At 55.8% G+C, this 24,463-nt stretch overlaps 1 protein-coding gene across 1 annotated transcript in view; it reads left to right on the plus strand.

The window, feature by feature from the left end:
- Window positions 1–5,062: 5,062 nt before the first annotated feature.
- SCN4A (sodium voltage-gated channel alpha subunit 4) overlaps window positions 5,063–24,463 on the plus strand; it is a 44,883-nt gene continuing 25,482 nt past the window's right edge. The window contains exons 1-10 of the mRNA XM_076356581.1: window positions 5,063–5,163; window positions 15,407–15,708; window positions 16,025–16,143; window positions 17,123–17,212; window positions 17,905–18,033; window positions 18,172–18,263; window positions 20,000–20,308; window positions 22,092–22,155; window positions 22,524–22,665; window positions 23,525–23,737. Coding sequence (XP_076212696.1) covers window positions 15,445–15,708; window positions 16,025–16,143; window positions 17,123–17,212; window positions 17,905–18,033; window positions 18,172–18,263; window positions 20,000–20,308; window positions 22,092–22,155; window positions 22,524–22,665; window positions 23,525–23,737 — 1,422 coding nt within the window. The 5' untranslated portion in view covers window positions 5,063–5,163; window positions 15,407–15,444. The remainder of the gene's footprint in view (window positions 5,164–15,406; window positions 15,709–16,024; window positions 16,144–17,122; window positions 17,213–17,904; window positions 18,034–18,171; window positions 18,264–19,999; window positions 20,309–22,091; window positions 22,156–22,523; window positions 22,666–23,524; window positions 23,738–24,463) is intronic.

The raw sequence follows: 24,463 nt of genomic DNA on the forward strand, positions 1-24,463 counted from the left end.
GAAATACCTCCTCGAGGACGGTGGTGGTGGTGCAGCTCCACAGCTACAGTCCCAGCAACACAATAAAAAGGATTTTGTAGGTTCTGCGTCTGGCATCCTCAGAAGGTGGTGTGAACGGCCGTTGGGAAAGGCTCTGCCTGCTCGGGTGCTGGTGGCTCTCGTGGATCCCTGTCACGGTGTCTCACCTGCCCAAAGCTCTCTTCACAGTTTGGTCAGTGTTTTAGGCAAACGGAAGAGAGCTTCTCCACCTTTTCTGCCCCGGGACTGGGTAGGAAACACAAATGTCATTTCACAAAGAACATCTGGCATTTTTCGTTTGGCACTGGAATGAAAACTGAAGCGGCCCCAACACTGAAGGGATTTACTGCTGGTTATTTTCCCCTCCTTCCCTGGTTTACAAAATTGTTTCCCTTATGGGAAGATGCCTAGACACAGCCCCCAGGAGCCATTCTGGGAGTGGGAGAAGCAAATACAGAGACAGACAAAAACCCGCAGCTCTCTACATGAGACCCCCGATGGTCTCATGACTCAGATCCTCCCCTGATTTCCAAAATGTTTCCCTTTCTCCTGTGCCTGTTGCTTCAGCTGCTCTCAGTGCCGGGGAAGATGGTCCATCACCCTTGCCATGCCAGCTCAGAGGGGCTCTGCAGCTCTCCCAGGAGCTTTGCACCAGAGGGACAGGATGGTTTGCAAGCAGTGGGGCTCATCTGTCTTTATTGGGGACTCATTTGCCTGGGACTAGTGAGGTTTTTGCCAATAAAATCATGTTCTGAAATCTAGCGTTGCTTTTCAGAGGTTTGGTTTGCTCTACAGACCCAGACAACTTGGTACCAGGCTTGCTAGAGGGTGGAAACCCTGCCAATGTCTGTAATGCCTGGAAATATTCCCTGGGGGAGAAATATCTGCTTTTTCTCTGCCTGGTGAAGCAGCCAGGCTCTGGGCACAGCCATGGAGAGGAGATGGAGGAGGAAGACGAGGAAGAGCACAAGGTGGGTGCATCACGGGCTGTCCCAGAGGTGCTGGGGTGCCGTGTCCCCTCTAGGTTGGAGCTGCCACCACCACGCCGCAGCCTGGCCCCTTTTGCCCCCACAAGCATCCTTCGCCCTCCCTGGGCTGAGCTCCTGCCTTGGCAAACGCTGTCTCCAGGACTGAGAAAGGCCCCAAATGCCCTTTCCCCAAACCTCCTGGCCTCTCCTGGCTGCACCGTGTTCCTGAGACCCGAGCCACCCGATCTCAGCAGAGCTTCTCACACTTCCTGGGTTGTAATTTCTCCATGTAGCCACACATCCTTCCTTAAATAAAACCCACTTGTTGGTCCCTTTCCAGACTGCAGGATTTCCAGAGATCCCGTCTGGTTTCACAAAGAGGCATTGAAAGGGAAACAGAGCCCCAGACTTGATTTGAGGTGAAATGGAAGATGTTCCGTTAAACAACCCCTGGGGCTAGCAACATCCTGCGTCGCCAGCCAGGAAACCTCCAGAGGAGCATGGCAGCTGTCAAACAAATGCCTGCCTGCAGCCGTGAAGAGACCACAGGTGAATAAACATATCTCTCTATCATTAGCGAGGAAGATGCTGTTTCGGCAGGGATGTGAAACAGACAGCAGCAGCAGATTGGACCATGGCTGGGGATGCTCGGTGGGAATGTCACAGTTGCCATAAAGCTTTGAAAAGCACTGGGTTTTGCATGCATTTTCAGCTGCAAATGGGCCTTTCTGGGTGCTAAACCTGCACCCCAAATGACCTGCTGGGGTTTGCTGGGCATCGACCCTGCGGTCTCCCCGGTGCACGGCAGAGCCTGCAAAGCCAGGAGCCCACCATGGTTGCAGGAGGGCTGATGTGCCACCGCCACGGGGACTTTGCATTGCTTTCAGTCTGCGGGAAAGGTTTTCAAAAGGGTTAGCTCTGTCTCTAGCATGGAACGTGCCCTACAGCCGCGTATTTGGGGTAGCCGAGCCCAGGCAGAGCAGGGCCAGGTCTCCTCCCCATCTCCCCTCCAGCATGGCTCGGGGTGCCACAGTAGCCTGGCATCCCCGTCGCCCACCCTGCCCTGGGGGTCCCTTGTCCTCCCCTCCGGCAGAGGGGTGTCCAGGAGAAGTGGGGGGGGGGGGGTGTTTTGCCTGGAGCCGGTGGGTGGCACTGCAGCCCCGCAACGCCGCCACGGGCACTGACATTGGATCCAGGGTGTCAGCCCTGGAGTGCACAGTGTCCCTGCACTGACCGCCCTGGACACAGGCTCAGCTGGCGTGGAGGCACCCTGGCATGTCCCGGTGGCTGCCGGCTGCTGGGCACCCAATGACTCTGCCCGGGGCCCTGAGAGCACCCAGGGAGTAAGGTAAGGGGCCACGCAGCTTTGGGGGAGCGGGCACCCAACCCCGCACGTGTCCCAGGGCTTCAGCAAGAGCTGGGACCCCCCAGGGTCCCCCTTGGCAGTCCTGGCCAGGTGAGGGTTAATCAGCGATGGGGATGGGAATAAGGCTCGGGGCTGGGAGAGCTGCGCCTTTGCCTGTTGCTTCTTTCCCTGCCTGCATCCCCTGCTCCTCCGGGGACTGCCAGGCCCTGCTTGGGTGCCGAGGGTGCCCCCAATGCCAGTGCCCACACCCACACCTTCACCCCTGCTCCGGGATGTGCCCAGCTCTGTGGCTCTGGGAGTTCACCCTGCAAATGTCCCTTCCCCGTGCCCTGGCTCGCTGGCGCAGCTTGTTTCCACCCTGCCCAGCACAGGCAGCTCTGACTCTGCCCAGCTCCTGCCTGCACAGCGATCAGCCAGAGCTTGGCCCCACAGAACCCCCACGGACGCAGCCAGCCCCACGGCAGGGCAAGGGTCAGGATGCACCCAGCAGGTTCAGGGGAAGGTGCACGCCAAGGCACCTCAAACACCCCAGGGTCCCGCAGGCTGTGCCAAGCATTGCCCTTATCCCACCCTGTCACCCCAAGGGCACGGTTTTTGCTCCCAAATTAGTGTTGCGAGTTCCCCAGGTACGCCAAGCTCCCATTTCGGTTGGGATTTATCTGGTTTTGCAGGCAGAGCTGTGCCCTCGTGCCTGCCCAGTGCCCAGCTGGGCACCCCGGGGTGCACCCGGCTTCCAGAAGGGCAGAAGCCACATCCCGGGGTTTCCACCCTTGTGTGCCTCACCCCAGGTTTGCTCTAGGCTATATGCAAAGCAAAAAAAGACAGTGCAGCTTGCACAGGCTTCCTGGCGGTGTCAAGGCTGGGTTTGGGGCAGCTGGCAGCTGATGGGACCCGCCGAGCATCCCCTGAATCTCCTGCTGTGGCCAACGGAGCAAGTGGAAAGTCCCCACAGCCACAGCGGGAGGACGTCCCTGTCCCTGCCCTCCTCGCCGGCTGAAATCACTGACCACTGGATGCTCGGGGGATGCTCTTCGCCCGCAGGTACAGGCTGTTGCTTTGCTGTTGAGCTCCCGGCGCTCTCTGTTCTGGTTGTAGCAATCCCCTGAGAGCTAACACGGGGCTCTTTACTCCCTCCTTCCCTTGGCTTTAGCCGCTCTGAGCCCGGCCTGGGCTCCAAATCAGCAAAAAGAGCCCTGGGGTCAGTTTTTAATTGAAGAAATCAAAGTTGTGCTTCCCAAAACACACCTTCGGCATCTCCTGTGCGGAGCTAATCCTCTATCCCACGCTGCACAACCTCTCCCCCGAGAGCTAAACCCGGTCTCCTGGGCTGCCGTACGTACACAGACTTGAACAGAAAAGGAAAATTATTGAGTGAAAAGCAGAACCGAGTCAAGGAACTTCACTTCCCAGCTCGCTGGCTGCTCAGGTTTGCACTTGGTCCTGTTTTTATTGATTGCATGGGATGCTGGCGAGCACAAGGAGCCCCACGGGTGAGGGGCTGGAGGCAGGGAAAGGCGAATTGCCATGGGAACGCACCAGCGAGGGCTGCCAGGCCGGGGAGGGCAGGTGCTTCAGCTCGAATAAAGCCCATAAATTCCAGCATGGGAAAGTTGCTACAGGGTATTTTGGGACCGGACGAGCAGCAGAAGAGTTGCACAGGGCCGGCTGCGTTGGAGAGATGATGAGTCCCCTCTGACGAGGCTGGGTGCTGGGGTGGTTGTTCCACCCCCAGCGCAGCCCTGTGCACCCCAAAAGGGGTGAGCCCTGCAAGCTGGGCACCCCTCCGCACGCTCCTCCCAGCCCTGGGTGCCCTTTGTGCTCCCTACACACCCATGCAACTACCTGGGCATGCAAAGAGCACCCAAAGGCCCCGTCAGGAAGGACAAGAGGGGAGACAACCACACGGCAAGCCTCCCTTTCGCACCATCCTGTGCCACCCTGGTCTGGCTCAGACCCACGGGGGTCCCCCCGGGCAGGGTGTGCGGCAAGGGACAGGGGGTGAGGCCTGCCGGCGTCGAAGCGGGGTGACCCCGCATGGCTGCTGGCCGTCCCGGCCATCGGATGCTCCTGGCATGCAAAGAAACACAGTGCTGGTGCAAAATTAGGCAGCAGCAGAGGATGGACATGGGGGGAACAAAGCAGAAATGACAGACGCCCCTCTCTTGCAAGCAAGAGGAGGAGCCGTGGCTGGTGCTGGGTGCTGCACGACGGGAATAACACTCCCAAAGAGCCACCGGCTCGGAGACGACATTGGCAGTGGGGTTGGCACAGACTCCCCCCCCCCACCCTCACAGTTGTCCCGCCGCTCTTTCCAATTGCATGTCACTTCTGCGAGAGATAGACGGGGAGGTGCTGGCTAGGGTCCCTTCCCACCTCCCCTCCACCTCCCCACGTCCCATTTGGTGCCAAAGCCAGCCCGAAGCCACCTCAACATCTGGGACACCCTGCTCCACCACCGTGACTGCCCTGGGTGGCCAGCGTCCCCGGCTCGGGGCATGGCTGGGGTGGCTGCGGTGCAGGGGGGGCCATGCACGCAGGACCCCAGGAGCGCTGGGCGATGCAGCCACGGGGGTTGCAGGCGCCGCCAGCCCCATGATTGGCGCGGCGGGGGACGAATGCCACAGCTGAGACGGGGCCGAGGCTACCTGAAGGACCCCGCATGTCCTCAGGTTTCACTCATGACCATCTGACAGCAGCAGCAGCTGCTCTGCCAACAGGCATTCGCTGAGCCAAAGCCTCCAGGAGTCGAAGGAGAGGGAAATTCTGGCCCTAAAAGGTCTCTCCTTGGGATTTTGCTCTCTCCACCCAACAGTAAGTACTGGGTTCAGCCCTGGGCTGATGCCAGGCCAGCGGGCAGGGTCTACGGGGTCTTGGATGTCCCCAGGCTTGTCATTCTCGCTGTGCCCGGAGCGGTGCAAGCAATGCCAGGGGCTTCGCTGTCCAAGCACCGGAGGTGGATGGGAGCAGGACAGCCCCCGCGGTGGCTGGGGGGGTGTTTAGGGCTATAGGCACCCGCCGGACCCCCCTGCATGGAAAACAGCCCGGGACGGGGGGTGAAAGTGCCCGCAAAGGTGCAGGCAGGGCACGGGGACGAGGGTGCCAGCAGCCACCAGACCCTCGGTGGCCACGGACCTGCCACCAAGATGAGAGGGGACGGCGGGGGATGTGACGGGCAACCGGTTTCTGAGCCACCTTCCCACCCAGAGGAAGGGAGCTACAGGCAGGGCTTAAAAGTCACAAGTCGCCTTTCTCCTGGCTTCTCCTCCTGGAGATCTAAATATAAACCTCGGCTTGGCCAAGCCAAGGTTGCAGGAAAGGTCTGCGGGGTGCTTCGCAGTGTCTCCTTTCGGGAAGGCACCTGTCCCCACAGAGCCCCTGTCCCCCGTGGGGGAGCGGAGAGGGACCCCCATGGAGAGGGGGGGAGGAGGTGGGACCCCTCTGCCATGCCGAAACAGCGGTGACAGGGGGAACACAGAGGTGGGAGGCCGTCATTCCTCCCTCCACACGCAGGGGCTGCAGGGTGCGCACACACAGCCAACAGCTTTGGGGTGCCGGGGAGGCAGGGTGAGCCCAATGTGGGGTTCAGGGCTTGGATCCCTCCATGGGCAGCGGAGCAACAGGCAGCGCCAGGGTGGGATTTGGCTCATTTTTTTGGGTGCTGAATCCCCACACACATCTCTGACCTGGCGACGGGACTCTGCCTGCCCTGGGTGCACGGGGCTGTGCAAAGCTCCCATCACTCGCTGCACGTGCAGGGACCACTGTGCACCCCCAGTGCCATTTCAGGGTCTATCCAGAGAAAATCGGCCACCCTGGTCCCCCCATCCCTCACAACAGCAGCCAGCCCTCTTGGCCAGATCCTGCATTGCTGCTTTCTCGCTCCCCGGAGCCGGTGCTGAGTTGCAGGGTGAAGTCTGCAGATAAGCACAAGCATTTCCTCCCCTGCCCACACCGCTGCTGATCGCGATGCGAGGGATCAGCCTGGGCATGCAGTGAGCAAAAGGCACTGCAAAAGATTTAACAGCGGCTATCGACGAGGGGCAACAATTCCATAAAACCCTGGGGACAGCAAGACACCCCAACCGGTCCTGTTATATAGGGGAGATCCTGCACATGTAGCTGATCGATGGACGCTGTGAGCGCTGGAGCTGCCTCCTCTAGTCCTTGCTAGGAAAATGCCTGACGTTATAACGGTTCAGGGGGAGAAGGGCATATTTACAGGAACTGCTTAAAGAACACAGAGTCCTGCCTTGACTTAGCTGTGCTAATATTTAAATAGCATTTTCTATTTTCCGGTGTGTGCATAAGGGTCCGGTGACCATCATTCAGGGCAAAAGGGCCCCGTGGAGCTGTTCAGGCAGCTCCATCTTCACTCAGGGAAACTTGCTGGATTTGGGGGTAGAAGAGTAAGCGACAGCAGGTAATTACGAGCCGCCCAGCATCCTTTCTGTGTTCAGCAGGTTGGTCTAATGAGGTCATTTATATGGAGGGGAGGAAGGGGGAGAATGTGGTGGATGCTTTGGGGAGTTATGAGGGCAAAGCTCCCAGCTATAGCTCCGGAGATGCCGGGAAGGGTGCTCAGCCTCTGTGCCTGTCTGTCTGTCCAGCTGCCTCCCTCCTTGGTTATTTATACAGCCCTTGTGAACATCTCATCTTCGAGTCCCCCTTGTCCAGATCCGAGTGGATTTGAATGAGATCCCTCAGGAGCTGGAGGGCAAGAGCCAAGGTGTGGGGCTCAGTGCCCGGAGATGGGCATGGGGAGGGCTGTGATGGCTGCAGGTGCCCCGTGTTGGTCCTGGTTTGCATGGTGTCTGGTACGGGGTATCGGGGTACAGAGCCTGGGAAAATGGGCATCCTCCAGCCCCAGGATGCTGCAGGGACCAGATATTGCAAATCCCGCGGGAGCATCAGGTCTGGGACCTGCTCCCAGCACTGCTCACTGGTGATCCCTATGGGAGCCGGTGGGGCCGTGTCCCTCCTAGCATCCCTCGGAGGTGGCTGCATGACTGCCCCCCATGCCCCCCTGAGTCTGCAGGACCCCGTGGGGGGTAGCAGGTCGTTATGGCCCCACGCCGCCCTCCCTTCCCCCACGTTGTCCCCTCGCTGCCTTCACAGCACCGCTCAGATCTTTTCCAAGCCTGACATGAGAGCTGCTGGCAGGGAGGAGCGGGAGCGTTGGATGACATCCGAGTGCAGGCAGTGGGCACTGGGCAAGTGCAGGGTCCCCGCTTTAACCCTTCCCCGCCTGCCCGAGCCTCCACCGCAGTCAACCCCCCCCCAAAATAAACCCAAGCAGCCATCTGCCCCGGCGTCCCCTTTCCAGCAATCCCCTCCCAGGGGTCAGTAGGGGCAGTGGGAGGGAAAGGCAGCGGGGACGGGGTGGTACCCCCCGCTGCATCCCCTGGCTCCAGGCAGGAGGGGGTTAGCGCGTTGCTGCTGGGTGTTGCAACCTCCTATTTCCATCTGTGGCCCAGGAGAGTATCTGAGGACTTCACAGCTTCCAGCCTATGTATGCCACCCCCGCCTTCAAGCACATCGAGGTACCCTTGGTAGGGCTGCAGGCAAACAGGCATTGCAGTGCTGGCATTCGAGTAAATTCAGGTCAATAACAATCGGTGAATTGTATGAAATTAATTTCCATGCCACTTTTGATGCCAGTTGCAGGAGTGGAGGCACCTCTGCAGGGCACGTATTTTTCGGGGGTTAGTGGTTTATGTCCCAGGGGGAGGCTGGTGCCCCGTCAGCATGTTCAGCATTAAGGATTTGGCTCTCCAAAAGAAGCCAGGGATGACACAGGCTTGGCTGTGTCTTTGCAAGGAGCTGGGGAAGGGAGCAGCACCTTGTCTGGCACATGCAGAGCACCCATCGCGGCTGGGGCCCCGCTGAAGGTGCTGCTGCCACGTGCCGTGAAACACAGGATTATGCATCACGTCCTTCTCCTCTGTGAAAATCCCCCGAGCGCTGGCATAGCCCTCAGCTCACGGGTGTCCTCGTCCCACTGTGCATCGCAAGGCAGGGGGTGGGTTGGCTGCTGCCGGGAAAGGGGCTGGAGAGTATTTGGAGACCTCCTCTTGGTCTGCCCGAGAAAGGCAGTGTCCAACAGGCAGAAAGCAGCAGAACAGCATCATTCCCACAGCAGTGAACTCATTCAGCAAAGACCTCAGCTGGTGCTTAAAATCAAGTATACGCTTTTATATTTGGCCCAGGCAGCTATACCGGCACCGCTGTTGCTGCTTTAGAGTGTCCTTGGCTGGTCTGGACCAACCTGGGGGACCATGATGGCACCTGAAGAACATGAACTTGCTGCAGCATCTCAGTCCCCCTGGTCTGGCTGGGGAAAGGCATCCACCAGTGCTGGGCTTGCTCTGGCACTGTTTTCCAAGGGCTTTCAACAGACCCTCCCTTTTGCTCGGCATCAGGCAAACTGCAGGCAGCATAGCTTCACCCGGATCCCCGGGATGACGGGTGCTGCTTGGAAGCATCTCGCATTCCTGCCGGTGCAGTTGGCTTGGGCCACGCTTCAGGCAAAGAAACAAAATACACCAAGAGGAGGGTAAAAAACCACGGTGGTGACAGGAGTCAGCACGGGGGGATGTGTCACTAACAGGAGCCAGTGGTGCTCGCCGGGCTTGGTGGGGGAGAGGCTGGTGTTCGAGCCACACAGCCCACGGCATTTCCCAGCCGAGCACTTAAAGAAAACAGGAATTCAAAGGATAATGCTGGAAAATGAAGAATTAATTTTTTTCTCGCTCTCTAAGTCTTCCGAGCCCACCGCTATTTGAAAATAGAGTGGGAAAAGGATTGGGGTGACTCTCTCAATTTTTTTACTGGTGTTATTTTCTTTTCCTGAAAACTTAGCACCATCTCCCTTTAAAAAAGGGCAGCCTAAAGACACAGCAAGTTTATGGTGGGCTCAGAACCGCGGCGGTGGTGGAGTTCCAGCATCCCACGGCAGTGTTGGAAGAGGCATTTGTTTGCAGAAGAAAATTTTGGAGACTTCACATATCTCTCCAGATAGTCTTGGTAATGTAGTTACAGCAAAGCATTAAGGGACGGCAATGTATCTGGGGACAGTAAATATCAGACTCTTAAATAGCACATTATCATGTTACAGAAAGGGACATAAATGTGTTTATAAAATGGCTAATTTTGTCTGGCACAACTGAAGGGTGTTTATCCTGGTAACTGCTGGAAACTCATATAATCTCGAAAACGCTAATGCAGCTCCAGGCCCTGCTCAGCACGCCGTTAAATCACCCATGTGCGTGACTTAAAGCAAATCTCTCCACCCCCTGTGCTATTTGTGGACAGAAAAAAAAAAAATTCACATTAGATTTTTTCAATTTCCCCACTTTTTTTCCAAAACTTGGGGAAAATACAGTAGGAAATATACACCCTGTAGGACTTTTTCAAGCTGTGACATCCCTAGGACCATATCAGAAGGGTTTTTTTTCTACAGCCATCAGACTTTACAACAAAGCACCGTGTCACCACGTGCACTCAGGCATTACCAAAAAAAAGGCACAAATATCCTGAAGCTCAAACAAAACCCACAGCAGCGGATGGCACCGCCGCCGCAGCACGGGGCTGACATTGCCTCCCGCGTCGCAGCCTGCATCCAGCGGGGTTTGGAGCTGTTTGGGGTCCCTCTGCCCCGCCAGGTGCGGTGGCAGGATTTGGCCCTGCTCCTTCTCCTTTCCCCCATGGTCCCACCACTGGGGCCAAGCGGTCGGGTGTGTAGAGGTGGGAAATGCAGAGGGGATAAGGACTCTGGTATTTAATCATCCCCATAAAACTCCCTGTCCTCCGTGGACATATAAATGCTGTCCTGACTGCACCGAGCGTCCGTGCCCTTGGGCTGGGATTGAACCAAATACATGTTCTCCTGGCAGCAGGTCTCCTAGCCCATGTGGTTTTGTTTTCTTAAAACCTATTTAACGTGTGCAGGGGGGGAGAGAGGACCTGCTATGGGGGGCTTCATGGGGCACGCAGCAGGGTTGGGAGAGCGAGACCCATGGCGCGGCCCCGGGGGTCCTCCTGGGCGAGCGAGACGGCTGCCACGGGGACCTGGAGCGTGGAGGATGGATGCTGTTTGCAGCAGCACTTGGGATGCATGTGACTGAGAACCCATCACTGAGCTGTGACTCATCCCCAAACCCTGCGGTCCCAGCTGGTCCCCGTTGCACCATCCTGCCCCACCCTGTGTGTCCTCATGGGGATAAATAAGCGAGGGACGGAGAGGGTTGGGCTGTCCTGTGTGCAGTCAGCCTCTAGGTGCTGGTTGGGTTGGAAGTGGTGCGTCCCAGGAGGGTTTGGGGTGCGGGTGGTAGGGAGGGGGTGCTGCAGGACTGTGCTTTTTGTGTGCTGTGATGGGTTTGGGTTGTGTGCATAACAGGGTCTGGTTTCCAGAGCTCTTGAGCTGGCTTATCTCTGCCAGCATTAATTTCTTGTAGCTATGGGCATGTGGGCCAGGTCTGGGCTCCCTGGCACCGGTTCTCCTGGTGCTGGCCACTTGCTAGCTTTGGTGCGTGAGCTCCTTGTTTCCACACTAATCCCTGCTGCAGGGAGTCCCCTGTGCTGTGCACCGCAAGCACTTGGCTGAGCATCACCTGGCTCTGCTGTTTCTTGGTGAGTGAAGCTGATTTACGCTTGCTGATGACCTTTCAGGTTGTTTTCTGTCTTGGACTTGTGTTCCTATCAGCCTCTTCTGGGGTCTTTCCAGAGTGTCTCCCTGTTAAGAGGGTGAATCTTGAGGGCAAGTTTGTAGATGGGTAAGGGCAGCTCCTCAAGATATGTTTGATGGTCTTGCTTCAACACTGCAGATACTCAGGGGTCCCACTGCTGTCTCCTGGGTATCTGTAGAGCTGTGATCTCTCAGGAGCAGCATGGCTTCACTTGAGACACCCCAGTTGTACCTGTCTTTGTTAACCCAGCCCTGAGTATGGTGGGGGAATAAGTGCATCTCTCTGGGCTTACCAGGCTGTGGGACTCTGGCTTTGCAGATGCTCTCCCAGAGCAATGTCCTGGGAAGGGAGGAGCAGAGCCCTGGAGCCTGTGTGATGGGCTGAGCCCAGTACCTGCGTGGGTCAGCAGGATGGGGGGAGGCCCCCGGCCACCCTGTGTCCCCCACAGACATATGTCCGCACACAGCAGCCAAGAAAGTCCTTCTCCCTCTTCCTCAGCCTTCAGGAGGCTATTTTCTGTGCAGGGACGAAGTGCCAATTCTGGATGGGGTGGCTCTCCAAGCAGTCTCAGACAGGACCCTGTCACCCTTCTGTCTGTCCTGATTATACAGAACCTATGACGTGGCATCGCTGGTAGCTTCCAAACCACTCCTCCACTTTTGGAGGCTGATTCATTTGTGTGGTCTCAGAGTAGCAAAAATATCAGTGGAAACTGAATTTCTATCAAAGTGAAGGCCACGCACTCCTGAGCAGGGAGCCGTTCCCGGTTGCCTGCTGGTAAATGCTGATGCTGAACTGGGGGGTGAGATGCTCATCCGCGGCATGCCAAGGTATCAGATATGGGCAGTGTGTCACAGTAAAAAGGAGTTATCCAGCTTAGCTGGGAGTCAAAAATTTAAGGCGGCAATAAATAGCAGATCAGAGCTTTGTAGAGACATTTTAAGTGACCGAGTTCTTAGCAGGAAAGTCGATGGGGCAAGAGTCTGCCTTTAATAAGGGACTCTGGGGGGACCCAGGTCCTTGGGAGAGCTGGGGCTGAGCCCTGTGGGACCACGGGGGTGATTCGTGCCTGGGGCAGCACCTGTTGCTGCGCCCGGACTGCTTTTACCTATCGGAGGGGCAAAGAGTTTGATCTTGGTTATTTATAGCAGCTGCTATAAATGTGCCAGGATGTGCCAGGCCGGGAGCAGAGGGGCTGTTCACCCCGTCCCAGCGGCTGGTGGTGGCTGGTCCCAGGATGAGCTGCTTCACTTGGGGTGGTGGGACCTGGCTGTCTACCCCACGCTGTGTCTCCCACGCCCACTGGTGTGGGAACTGGGCTCACTGGAGGAGAGAGGGGTGCTGAGCTGAGCCCCCCGCAGAGCCTGCGTTTGGCTCTTGGCTCCTTCTCTTTTGGGAAGCAGCAATCAACCAGAGATGCTGATGGCTCCAGGGCTGTAGTGTGCGGGAGCCGGACATAGGCTTAAGTCCTGATCCTGCTCCCTGGGGTCATCCCACTATCTCTGGATGGCCACGAAGGGGTCAGAGCAGGACCAGATGCTGCAAAAGACCCCAAAAAGCATTTCCATGCCCAGGGCAGCATCCCCTTTGAGGACCCCCTGCTTAGCCTTGGGCAGTGCTGCCAACCCCCAGCATCTCCCCCCTGTGGCTGCAAGCCCCACGCCTGGTGCTGCCAGGGGCTGCTCCATCGGCAGCCGGATCAGCATAGCACGGCACGATGGCTTCAGCCCAGTGGGAGGAAGAGGAGACACGGTCCGAAAGCAAAGCTGGTGCTGCTCGCTCGAGCTCCCCTCCTGTGCTTGCTCCTGCTGGGGGGGGAATGAGCAGAGTCATGGGGCTGCAGAAACTTGACTCCTGCAGTGATCGCTGGTGGCAGCTGGAGGCACAGCCACCTCCGCTGCCGACCGCAGGCTGGGCACAGCGAGGGGGGACAGGGCGCAGCGAGTGGGGACAGGGTGCTGCTGGGGGTTTGGAAGGGGCAGCACCCAGCGGGAGGCTCCAGGGAAGACGTGGACCATGCAGCACCCCATGCACCGAAGCCTTGGAGAGCAGTGTGCTGCTGAAGGGGCTGGAGCCCTACAGAGCCCTGGCATGGCCCGTAACGCAGGCTTGCCCTAACAGCTCTGCAAGACCTTGTTTCCAGGGAAATTGAGGCTGCCTAGGCCAACAAGCTCCTGTGAGTCCTCGGAGTCCCCAGGAGATGGGGTGGGTTGGTCCCGCCATGGCTGCTGTGGGTCCTGCCCACATGCATCAGTGCATCCCCAGTGGGACTCGGGGCGACAGAGCCAGACGCAGCCCTGTGCTTTTGGCTTGAGCTTGGAGGCCACTGGTATCAAGGGAATGCAAAGGGCAGGTTTCCAGAGCTGTGCAAGCGGAGTGTGAAATGGGTGTAACTTCAGAATAAGTCTGGATGAGAAGAAGCAACAGAGGTACCCTGCTGACCCACTGCCGTGGGCACCGTCCCCTCGCAGAAACGCCTGGTGGCAAAAATTCCCTTTTTGCTTGCTTTGATGAGGTCCCACCTTCGGGGTCCAGCGGGCCTGGGTGAGATGGGGCTGTGCCCCTCTGGGGTAGCGGCTCCAGGCTCTCTATTTTGCAGCGGTTTTGGCCACAAGCTGGGTTATAGGCAGTGCCAGACTCCACTTTGCAGTGATGTGACTCAGTTTGTCCTATTGGATAACCCTGTTCAGCAGGGGCAAAACTCTCCCTCTTCTAAAACAGGTTTAAATACAAAAATTGGTGCTCTTGCAGCTTGATTTATTTAAAGGTTGCCCTGTTCCAAAAGGCAGCAAGTTGCTCCCATCCCTCTACCAGCTGCATTTTGAACGTGCATCAAAGCCCTGGTGCTGGAGCCACGAAAGGGCTGTTCAAACACTGTGATGAAGGTGATCTCTGCCCAAGAGATGTTGCAGCTGGAGGCCAGTCCCTGCTTCATCCCTGGGGCTGGAGAGATGGGGGGTGAGCAGTAATACCCCCACAACGCTGTGCTGCTGTGGTGATTGCCTGCCCTTGGCAGAAGAAAATCCATTTTGCAGACCGAGATTCAATTCAGCAGCGATAGCAAGGGAGCGTGGTGGTTTCTAAAATGCAGTTATCCTGCGCTGCTCAAAATCAATACCTCCCTTTGCCATTGCTTTTATCACTTGGTTTTATAATCACCATAGGAACGTGGCGATACCATTATGCACCCAGAGTCTCTCTTCCCATCAGGGCTATAAATGTCCAGTTCTCCTTAATTACAAAGGGCTGAAGGTTTCCAGCTCTCAGCATGGCAGGGCTGGGGCTGTGAGGAGTATTGATCCTAAAGCTTTTTCAGGGGCAGGTGCTCAGCAGCATCACATAAAGTTTTGGTGCATGGAGGAGTCGCTGCTTGCCAGTGGGATGCTCGTTTTGGGGAGGGTGAGGCACAGAGGTGCATCCATCCCAGTATCCCTGCAAAGCGGGATCGAGTGTTGTGGTATATTGGGCTCATTTCTGACACAAGCTGGTGTTTATGGGTCGAACAGATATCGAGGCGAAGCCAAGGCAAAGTGACTCAAAGCAAGAACCTTTCTGGTGTCTAGGAAGCCTTTGCCAGGTGTTTCGGCCTTGCTCAGGGCATGGCAGCCTGTTCCTCCGGGTGCAGCCACTCATCTCGTCCCCACTTTGCTCTCTCCAACCCTTTTTGTTGTTCTGCTGCTCAGTGGAGCCCCCCTTATCTCCCAAATGGCCCATCCTACTCCTGTCTGGGGAGTCATCCTGATCTCTGTAACATTAGAAAGTGCCATTATTGCCTTGCTTTTTGGCTCAAGATAAGACTTTAACCCCTTCCTTTCAGGAGCAGAGCCATCCGGCACTGCAGGTTACTCATGTTTCCTACGGACGGGTGCTGTGTAATGGCCACTGACCCTACAGGACTGAGCTCCTCTGGATGAGGAACTTCTTGCTTTGAGCACCACACGTTGCTTGCACAGGGTGCAGGAGGAAAGCTGCCGATGCCTTGCAGCATATTGCAAAGGGGAGAGAGCTGGAGCGGTGCCGCTGATGTTGAAGGTGTTTTGTTGAACAACCCTGTCTAGGTTGTGAAATTGCACCTCTGACAACAGCCAGCTGGTGCCAGGGACACCAACTGCTCAGCTCATATGGTGCTCAACCCGATGGCGCTTTTTGATTGGAGGCTGAATGGGGGTCTGGGAGGAGAAGGAGCACATGGGGTGCGCCGTCTGCAAGCGATCCATACATAATAATCTTCCTTGCAAGTTCAATATTTCTGCAATAAACCTGTTTGCAAAAAACATGAAGATCCTGCCATCACCTGGCTTCAAGGGCTGAGCAAAAATGCCCCAAAATGGCACCAGCTGGCATTGCCTTCTCAGCCCTCCTCTCCCCAGCAGGCTGGGCGCAGGCATCCCAGGAGCAGAATGAGAGGATGGCCGACCTGCCGCACATTCCGGGTCCCGAGAACCTCCGCCCCTTCACCCCCGCCTCGCTGGCTGCCATCGAGCAGCGCATTGCCGAGGCAGAGGCGCTCAAGGTAAAGCAGCAGCAAGTGGAGCTGCCCGAGGAAGAGGAGATCAAGCCCAGCAGCGACCTGGAAGCCGGCAAGAACCTGCCCCTCATCTACGGTGACCCACCGCTGGAGCTCATCGGGACCCCCCTGGAGGACCTGGACCCTTTCTACAAGGATAAGAAGGTGAGGGGCAGAGCTTAGCCCATGGGCAGATTTGGCATTAGATCTAAGTCCCAAGAAAAAGACCAAAGCATGGACCTCCTCTTCTTTCCACCATGCCCCAGGGTCTCACCTGAGCCCGTCTTGGTGATCCACAGCCCCAGACTGCTGTGGTTGCTTCTCCTCCAAAGCAGAGCATCTGTTCCCTGGCAAAGTCCTGAGCCTTTGGAGATCCAAAGCACACATAGAGGTCTCACCTCTAATGGCAGCACTTGATCCTTGGGTGTTTCGGGGGTGTGCAGAAGGGCTAACCCATCTCCCTTCTCTCTTTTCTCCACAGACATTCATAGTCCTCAACAAAGGGAAGTCCATCTTCCGCTTCTCGGCGACTCCTGCCCTCTACCTGCTGGGGCCCTTCCACCCCATCCGCAGAGGAGCCATCAAAGTGCTTATCCATTCATATCCTTGCCCTCTGTGATGCTGCTCCATTGCCAGGTCAAACCCTGATGCTCAGAGTGCAAACAGCCCTGGGAGAGGGCTGAGAGAAGTGGTTCATGATGGTGTGGTGAGCAAATCTCCTGGGCTGGCCACCACCGTGGCCAGGATCCACTGCCCAGCCATCCCAGTGTTTTGGTCCCTTCCCAAGGAGTGGGTGATTGAAGGCTTTGGGCACTTTGGTGGCACCAAGAGTTCAGTCTTGGCTGGAGAAGGGAGGAATCAGTTTTGTTGGAGAAGGGAAGAAACCTAAGTGGTGGAGCTTCCTAGGAAGAGGTTCAAGGTCTCTGAGGTCTGGAGAGACTTGGAAAGGAAGGAAAATGTTTGCAGGTCAGGGGATCCTGTCCCACCTGGTAAGTGGGTGAATTGGGGAGCTCAAAGGATGCTTTGGGAGAGGGAAGGCCGAGGAACCAGGACGTTGGGGTACAGGGAAGGAGGCAACTTGGGCAGTGCCGGGGCTTTTGGTGTGAGACAAGCAGAGATGGAAAGACAGGAAAGGACCCCAGGAGCAAGAGGGGCACTAGGATGAGCGGGAAGTGATCCCAGCTCTGGTGGGAGTTGGTGGGGGTTGGAGGCCAGGAGGTAGGAAGAAAAAGAGGGAGTGTTTGTGGCAGAGGGATCAGACGAGTGGGGAAAGCTGTATCCTGGGGTGATGGAGAGGAAAGAGCTCAGAGGACAAGAAGGGAGGCAGAGCCAGCACCACAGAGATGGGGAGGGGAGCAGAAAGGGAGGGCAGGGGCCAGGACCATGCATGGAAGCAGGGGGACTAAGGGGAAAGTGTGAGCACAGGACTGAGCCGGGAGAGAGCAGCAGGAGGAGCAGGTCAGGGCATGGGACCAAGGTGGGAGCCAGGGCAAGAGGAGTAGGGGTGCTTGGCTTCATAACCTTGTGAAGGAGGGAATCTAGGCAACAGCCACAGCATTTCTCCTTGACCAGGTTTTAAATTATTCAGCATGTTCATCATGATCACGATTTTAACCAACTGCGTGTTTATGACGCTGAGCAACCCCCCGGCGTGGTCCAAGAACGTGGAGTAAGTCCCTGCCTCCCGCAACCTCCCCCAGCCATGGGGGCCATCCCAGCTTGGCCATCCTCAGGAGGGACAGGACCAAGGCTGAAAGAGGGGTGTTGGGATCCAGGCACCCTTCAGAGGAGGAGAGGTGTCATTGGGAGATGTTGGTGACCCTCTTGATCTCAGAAGGGATGTCCACATTCTGCATTAGGAATTGCAAAGACTGGGAGCACTTCAGAGCTGCCCAAAATCTGGTGGGGTCCCTGCGACAGGGGACGACTGCAGAGCAGGTTGGGTTGGGTCAACAGTGATAGTCTGGAGAGGCTGAGCAGATCCACCAGTCCAAGGAGCATGGACGACCAGCCCCAGTTGAGAAGGGGAAAAGCCAGTATTTTCTGCTGTGGTTCTGCACAATCAGGTCTCGGCAGGGTTTTACGGAGAGCGTGGTGGTGTTGGGACATCAGCAGGGATCAGAGGTGTTGTAGAATAGTCACCAAAGGGATTGGTACCTCAAGATGTCCCAAATTCCCTTACGAGGTGAGGTGAAAACCTCCCCCAGTGCTGAAGCACCCCAAGAACCCAGCAGCCTGTGACCGTGAGCTGTCAAACTCAGGTCCCCAAGATGGTCACACTGGCAGGGGTGGACAAAACCTCATCCTGAGCTGGCCCTTGGACCCGGGTGAGGATCCCCTGAGTCACTGTTCCCATTTCAGATACACCTTCACTGGGATATACACCTTCGAGTCCCTCATCAAGATACTGTCGAGAGGCTTCTGCATCGACAGCTTCACATTCCTGCGTGACCCGTGGAATTGGCTGGACTTCATGGTCATCTCCATGGCGTGAGTTTGGTGGGACGGGAGGAGGACAGGAGGTCTGGCCACTGCAACCAGGGGGGGGACCCTGGGGAGGAGGACTGAGAAACAGGGCGGGGGGTGCCTGGCAGAGCCCTTGAAGACCTTTCCTCTCCCGTCCTGCAGCTACATTACCGAGTTTGTGGACCTGGGGAACATCTCTGCTCTCAGGACCTTCCGTGTCCTCCGTGCCTTGAAAACCATCACCGTGATACCAGGTGGGACTTAAAGAAGGGGTCTCCTCTCCATATCTTCCCTTTCCCTCAGGTTTTCCCACAGTTCACAGCAATTCCTTGTTCTTTTGACAGCTCTAAGAAAAAACAGAGGAAATAAGGTATTCAGTACTTACAAATAATTTTCCACTTAATTCAGCTTTTGGGTCAGGTCCTGCTGATTTTACATCTTGAAATTAGCTGTGCTCGCTCGGTTGTTTGGCCAGGGAAAGCCCCTGATAAGCCAGATGTGGTGTTTTTAGGGCTCCTTGGAGACGCCTTAAGTGGGCTTGTGCTCATGTTGTGTTTAGGGGCTCGATTAACCGATACGCTTTGCTTGGTCCTTGGAGCCATAAACTCAGTTTTGTCCCCACTGCTGACTGCTCTGGTGCTAGGGTTAAGATATTTAATGGGTATTAGTACAAGAGCCACATGGCGAGTGTTTAACATCACCCCAAACATCCAGCCTGCGGTGTTAGGAGCACGCTATCAAATATCTCTGATGGCTCTTTCCCAAATTTTATGCCATTTCAATACCCTGCTTTGGTACCACCTAGTGCAAGCTCAACAAAAAGATAGGTCCCACCCCTTGAAGAAGCGTGAGATTGAACTGAAAATGATAATTTCTTGTGGTGAATAAATTCTTGTGTCCCTGCAGTTTCCAGATCTTTAGGGTTCATGTTTGAATGTTTTTTGCCTCAATCAAACAGCCTAAAAATTGCATGTAGCAAAACGTAAGCTGCTGCTTCTTTCTGGAATTGCATCCCCCCAAAAGGCTCTGCAGAAATAGCAGTTGCAAAAATAAGCTGTTTTAGAACGGCTGTCCTCAGCAGTTTCCCAACATAGACAAGCCCTTGGAGAACAGGGGTTTTACCTAAATAGTTTGGGGAGGAGGGGAACTGGCATGATGACAGGGCTAAAAATCATGCGTCTTTGGAGAATTGCCTCCACATGAGAAAGCTCAGTGCTCAGAGCTGCTTTTAAGATCAACATCACGATGTCCTGGCATCACCCATCATCTATGTAGACCTCGGGTGATGGGAACAACACCCTCCATGTCAAAAGCCCAACGAGGATCTGTGGGCAAGCATCCTCTGCGAAGGAAATGGTGATGCTGGAGGGGAGAGATGAGTTAATCCCTCATTAATTAATGAGGGATTAATGCAGATGTCGCTTCGTCACCTTCACTAGGACGCGCTGGGGTTTCTCCAGGCTGAAGGGTCCAGCTGGGCTCCCGACCACCCACGGGACAGCAGCACGTGGGGGTGATGGACCAGGGAGGCTTTTCTGGAGCTGAAAGCAGTGCTCAGCGTCTTCCAGCCGGGCTGGCAAATAGCTTTTCCATGTGCCACAGCAAAGTGGTCTACTCTAGTGGCTTGGGCCAAAAAAGGCCAGGTTGTGGCATTTGGGGAAAACATAAAGCCAAAAGGAATTGATGGCTGCCAGGCTGGGGTGGGCCTTGGCTTGTGATACCCAGGTTAAGGTTGGCATGGGGAGGCTTGGCTGGCACTGGTCCAAGGGTGACAGTTTTGGGGGAAGGGTTTGTGCTGCCCAGCAACGTGTGGGGACAGAGGGGCAGCTGGGATGCAACATGGGGCACAGAGCTGGGGGTCTGAGCACATGGGGTGAACTTGGTGATACCACATGTCCCCACCAGATCCAGCACCTTTTGGGAACACCATAGCACGTTCTCCACAATTAGCAAACGAGCGATTAGCTCAGTAGTGATGCCTCCCCCCTAGGGCTGAAGACGATCGTTGGGGCTCTGATCCAGTCGGTGAAGAAGCTCTCGGATGTCATGATCCTCACCGTCTTCTGCCTGAGCGTGTTCGCCCTAGTTGGTCTCCAGCTCTTCATGGGGAACCTCCGGCAGAAGTGCGTGCGGTGGCCCCCCCTCAATGACACCCTGCTGGGGGACTTGGGACTGGACAACGACACGTTAGCCAACACAACGCTCTACAGCAACTTCACCGACGGCATCGCCAGCGACTTCGCCGGCAACTTCACCAGCAACAACACCTTTGATTTCGAGGCTTACATCAACGATGAAGGTACACGCTTGTGCATCCCCTTCTCCATTGACCCATCACCCTGGTTTGCTCCTCGCTCTTCCTCTGTGTCAGACCAAGATGGTTTGCTCGCATGGATCTTCCTGCCAAGGTGCTTTGCAGGGAGATGTGGCCGGTGGGTGAAACAGGGGTTGTGCATACTCACAGGATAGACAGATGGGATCAAATCCTCCTTGCCAGGGAAAATGCAGTCCACCTGGGCAAGCTAAACTCCTCCAGAAAGGTTTCACCATGGGAAGGCCTGGACAAACCAACGTCTCCGTCTCTCCCGCTCGCTAGTGAGGGCACGATCTCCCCATCGGGGTGGGCATTGATGAACAGCTGCTCCATCTGGCTGGTCACAGCAGGGAGACCAAACCCTCCAGGAGCAGATGGGACTTTGGGTGGAAAACCAGAGGGAAGGATGCAGGAATGACATTTCTCACCCACTTTCACTGCTGTGTCATAGCTGGGTCCTTCCCCAAGTACTGCTGCACCCAGTGAGCATTGCATGCAAGCATGCAACACCGCGACAGCCAACAGGAGGGAGAGGTGGGGTCAAGCACAGGTCCTCGGACAGGTCTCCAAGTTTGCTACTTTCCTACCACTTCTTTGAAACAAGTTTGGCCCAAAAAAGAGCAGTGGGTTTTTTGTTTGTTCTTTGGTTTGGGGTTTTTAAACTCCATGAAAATGTGAAAAACTCAGAAAATCTGCCTGGCAGAGCTGCACAGTGGCAGGATGCTCCACAGGGATGTTTCACGTCTCATTTAGGGCACTCAGCAGAGCTCAGCAGAAGGTTGGGTTACGTCTCGGCTGAGCTGCTTTGCCCAACTGTACAAGTAGCTCTGGCATTAATTACAGGAAGGCTTCTTGGTAGGGGTGCAAATTCAATATATAGGATCTAATGAGTGCAGTGCAAATAGCAACAGCACCCTGCGGCTGTGCGTTCAGGTTAACAGCTATTGGAGGCAGACCAAAAACATATCGCCTGCAGTTTCACAAGCGGGACATCTCCTCCATGAGCCCACATAGGTTAAATAAAAGCCTGGTGGCAAGAAGCCAGGCAGAGCTGGGGATGCTTTGAGGAAGTTCCATAAATCCCTGTGTGGCTCCGGGAAGGGCTGTGCTAGGTGATGCCCAGGATGGGGTCCAGCTGCCCTCTGCCATGTCCTGGGGTGGGTGTCTCCAGGTGCTGATCTAGGCGTCCCTTGGGGCAGGTGACCTGTGGTGGCACTGCTTGGCAGCTCCTGTGGCTCTGGGTCTGTGCTCAAGCTGTCAGGAGGAGCTTTAAGGACCCCTGGTCTGTGAGCAGCGGGGGTTTCCCCACCAGGTGGGGGCTGCGGGAGGAAGGCAATAGCCATGGAGCAGTAGCAGACAGTTTCCCCAGGCTTTTTTGGGACCCCTGCAGTCCCCCATGCTCGGTGCTCCCGGGGAATGCCCTACTATTTTGTACGTTCTCCCAGCAAAACAGACCAGCCCTGGTCCTTTGACCACATGTTAACCTACCTTCCCAGGAGGCCTGACCCTGGCCAACCTGGCTGTTTCCAGAACTCTTTATAGGCTTGGGAGCCACCTAGTTGGGTCGGTGAAACAATGCCATGAGCTCTCTGAGCTACTGCCAAGTAGTTCAATGCAAATAGCAAGGTCAGCAGAGAGGAGACAACCCAGTGCTCAGTGCTGGGATTCAGGGAATTTCCCTGACAGCGAGGAGCTGCCAAGAATTAGAAAATCAATGTTTGTGTTTGTTTTTTTTTTTTTATGTCTTGCTCTTTCCCCAACTGCAAAGCCAATTTCTACTTTCTGGAGGGAGCGCTTGACGCCCTGCTCTGTGGGAACAGCAGCGATGCTGGGTGAGTGCAGCTCATGCTGGCGGCTGAGGTCCCCTCTGGCTCCCCGGGAGGGCACAAAGCAGCCAGCGCAGCCTGTGGGACCGCTGATGCTTGGGATGGGACAGGATCGGGGCTGGGAACGTGGCTCCGCAGGTGAATGGTGCAGGAATCCCGACTGTATCAGCTTGGAGGGGGTATCGGTCCAGGCATGCTGACTGTATCAGCTTTGGGGAAGGTGGTATCAGTCCGGGCATCCCGACTGTATCAGCTTGGGCGGGAGGGGTCTGCTGAAGCATCTCAGTGCCTCCAGGGGTGGAGTGTTGCGCTGCGGGTGCAGGAGGGGCAGCACCGGGGGCTGATGCCAGCTGCCCCCACGGCTCCTTTGGTAGGAAATGCCCTGAAGGGTACCAGTGCATGAAGGCGGGGAGGAACCCGAACTACGGCTACACCAGCTACGACACCTTCAGCTGGGCTTTCCTGGCCCTCTTCCGCCTCATGACGCAGGACTTCTGGGAGAACCTCTTCCAGCTGGTAGGCACCAAATTTTTATCCTTGTGCAAATGCTCCTCTCGTTTCGATGCTGCCCCCGGTCTAGGACAGGTAAAAAGCCACTTGACTGGAAACTTGTGGGACCTTGTCCTGTGGTTTATGGATCTAACCAGGATCAGCAGAAGTGAAGCATGGTCCCATCCAGTTCCCCAACCTGAGCAGTGCAGTGTATTTTCCAGGGCAAAGCCCAGGTGTGCTTCAGCAGTGCTGTCAGCTGTATCATGGAAATCAGGGATTTATAAGAGTATCTAGTACATCTCTGGCTTGAGCTAAGGGAGAGGGTAAGAGGGATAAGCTAGGTCACTTGTCCCCTCCAGAGTCATCCTCTAGGGAGAAGTTGCAGACACCATAAAATCCCAGCTGACCCTGGGTCCAGAGATTGTTTAGATAAAAGCAAGCCTACGTCTAAAGGCTACACGTGTCCTCTGGAAATGATTATGCCCAGATCCGGAGTTAGAAAAGGACCACTCTTGGCCCGAGGGTGAGACCTGAGAAGTTGGGGGCTGAGAGACATCAGCCCCTGTCACAGCAAAGCAAGTCTCTGATGAAATATTGGTCCCGTCTCCATACATGCTTGCAGCCCTTGGGCTACCAGACAGCACAGAGCAGCGTGGCTGGGTTTGCCGAGACTTCTGGCTGTTTCACACAAGTCCTAACCCAGTGCCATGGACTGCAGGAAGGTCAACTGGGCAATGACCAGCCCTTGGGGAAGACGGGAGCAAAATACTGTACTCCTACCACAAATGGGAGGGTGCCCTGGTGCAAGACCTTTCATGGGAAGCGTTGCCAAACCGATATCGTGCCAAGGTGGTGTGACAGCCCGTGCCTCCTCTTTCCACAGACACTGCGTGCAGCAGGGAAAACATACATGATCTTCTTCGTGGTGGTTATATTTCTTGGTTCCTTCTACCTCATCAACCTCATCCTCGCAGTGGTGGCCATGGCTTACGCAGAACAAAACGACGCCACGATGCTGGAGGAGCAGCAGAAGGAGGAGGAATTTCAGCAGCTCATGGAGCAGCTGAAGAAGCATCAGGAGGAGCAAGAAAAGATGGTTGGTGGAAAATGTGGAGGCCAAAATGAGGGACCTTAGGAACAGGGGGAGAAAAGGGGAGGCAGCGACAAGGGGGGTGGTGCCTTTATTTATGTAAAATCCAAAAATAAGCCCCATTTGGTCCATAGTAAACACAGATAATAATTGAGTAACTATTTGGGGGGTCACAGCTGAATCAAAAAGTTGAGATAGTATCCTGGGTGGGGAGCAAAAAAGGCTGAAAAAATGTAATTTCTGCATCCAAAATCCAGCACAGGGAGCACTGGGAGGCAGCAGAGAGGTGCAGCACAGAGGTGCGGTATTGCTTGAAAGGAGGAGGTGAGAAACAAGGCATAAAAGGCAACAGAACTAACAATATATCTTACTGGAACGCATCAAGAGCAGGAAACCTGGCAGAGAGCCTGCACAGGCAGATTATGATCAGGGTACAAAAGAAGCACTCAAGGAAGACAGGGCAGTTGCAGCAAAGCTAAATGCATTAGCAAACCATTTGCTTTTGGCCAAGACTGGAAACAGAAGAGAGGGTTCGAGAGACCCTGTGTCTCGCCCAGGGAATTCCTGGTGTCCTTGCAGGAGCTGAGGCACAGCTCTCAGGGTCTGGCCTCACTGCTGTCCCCCAGCACACGAGCAGGTAGGCATGCCTGATGCTGCAGAGAGTTTGCAGTCAAATGAGCTGGCGTCAAAACGGGTGGTCTCTGAAGCTGCCTGATTTTCACCCATTTCATA

The sequence above is a fragment of the Aptenodytes patagonicus genome, chromosome 20 (assembly GCF_965638725.1).
Source record: "Aptenodytes patagonicus chromosome 20, bAptPat1.pri.cur, whole genome shotgun sequence".
Classification (NCBI taxonomy): domain Eukaryota; kingdom Metazoa; phylum Chordata; class Aves; order Sphenisciformes; family Spheniscidae; genus Aptenodytes; species Aptenodytes patagonicus.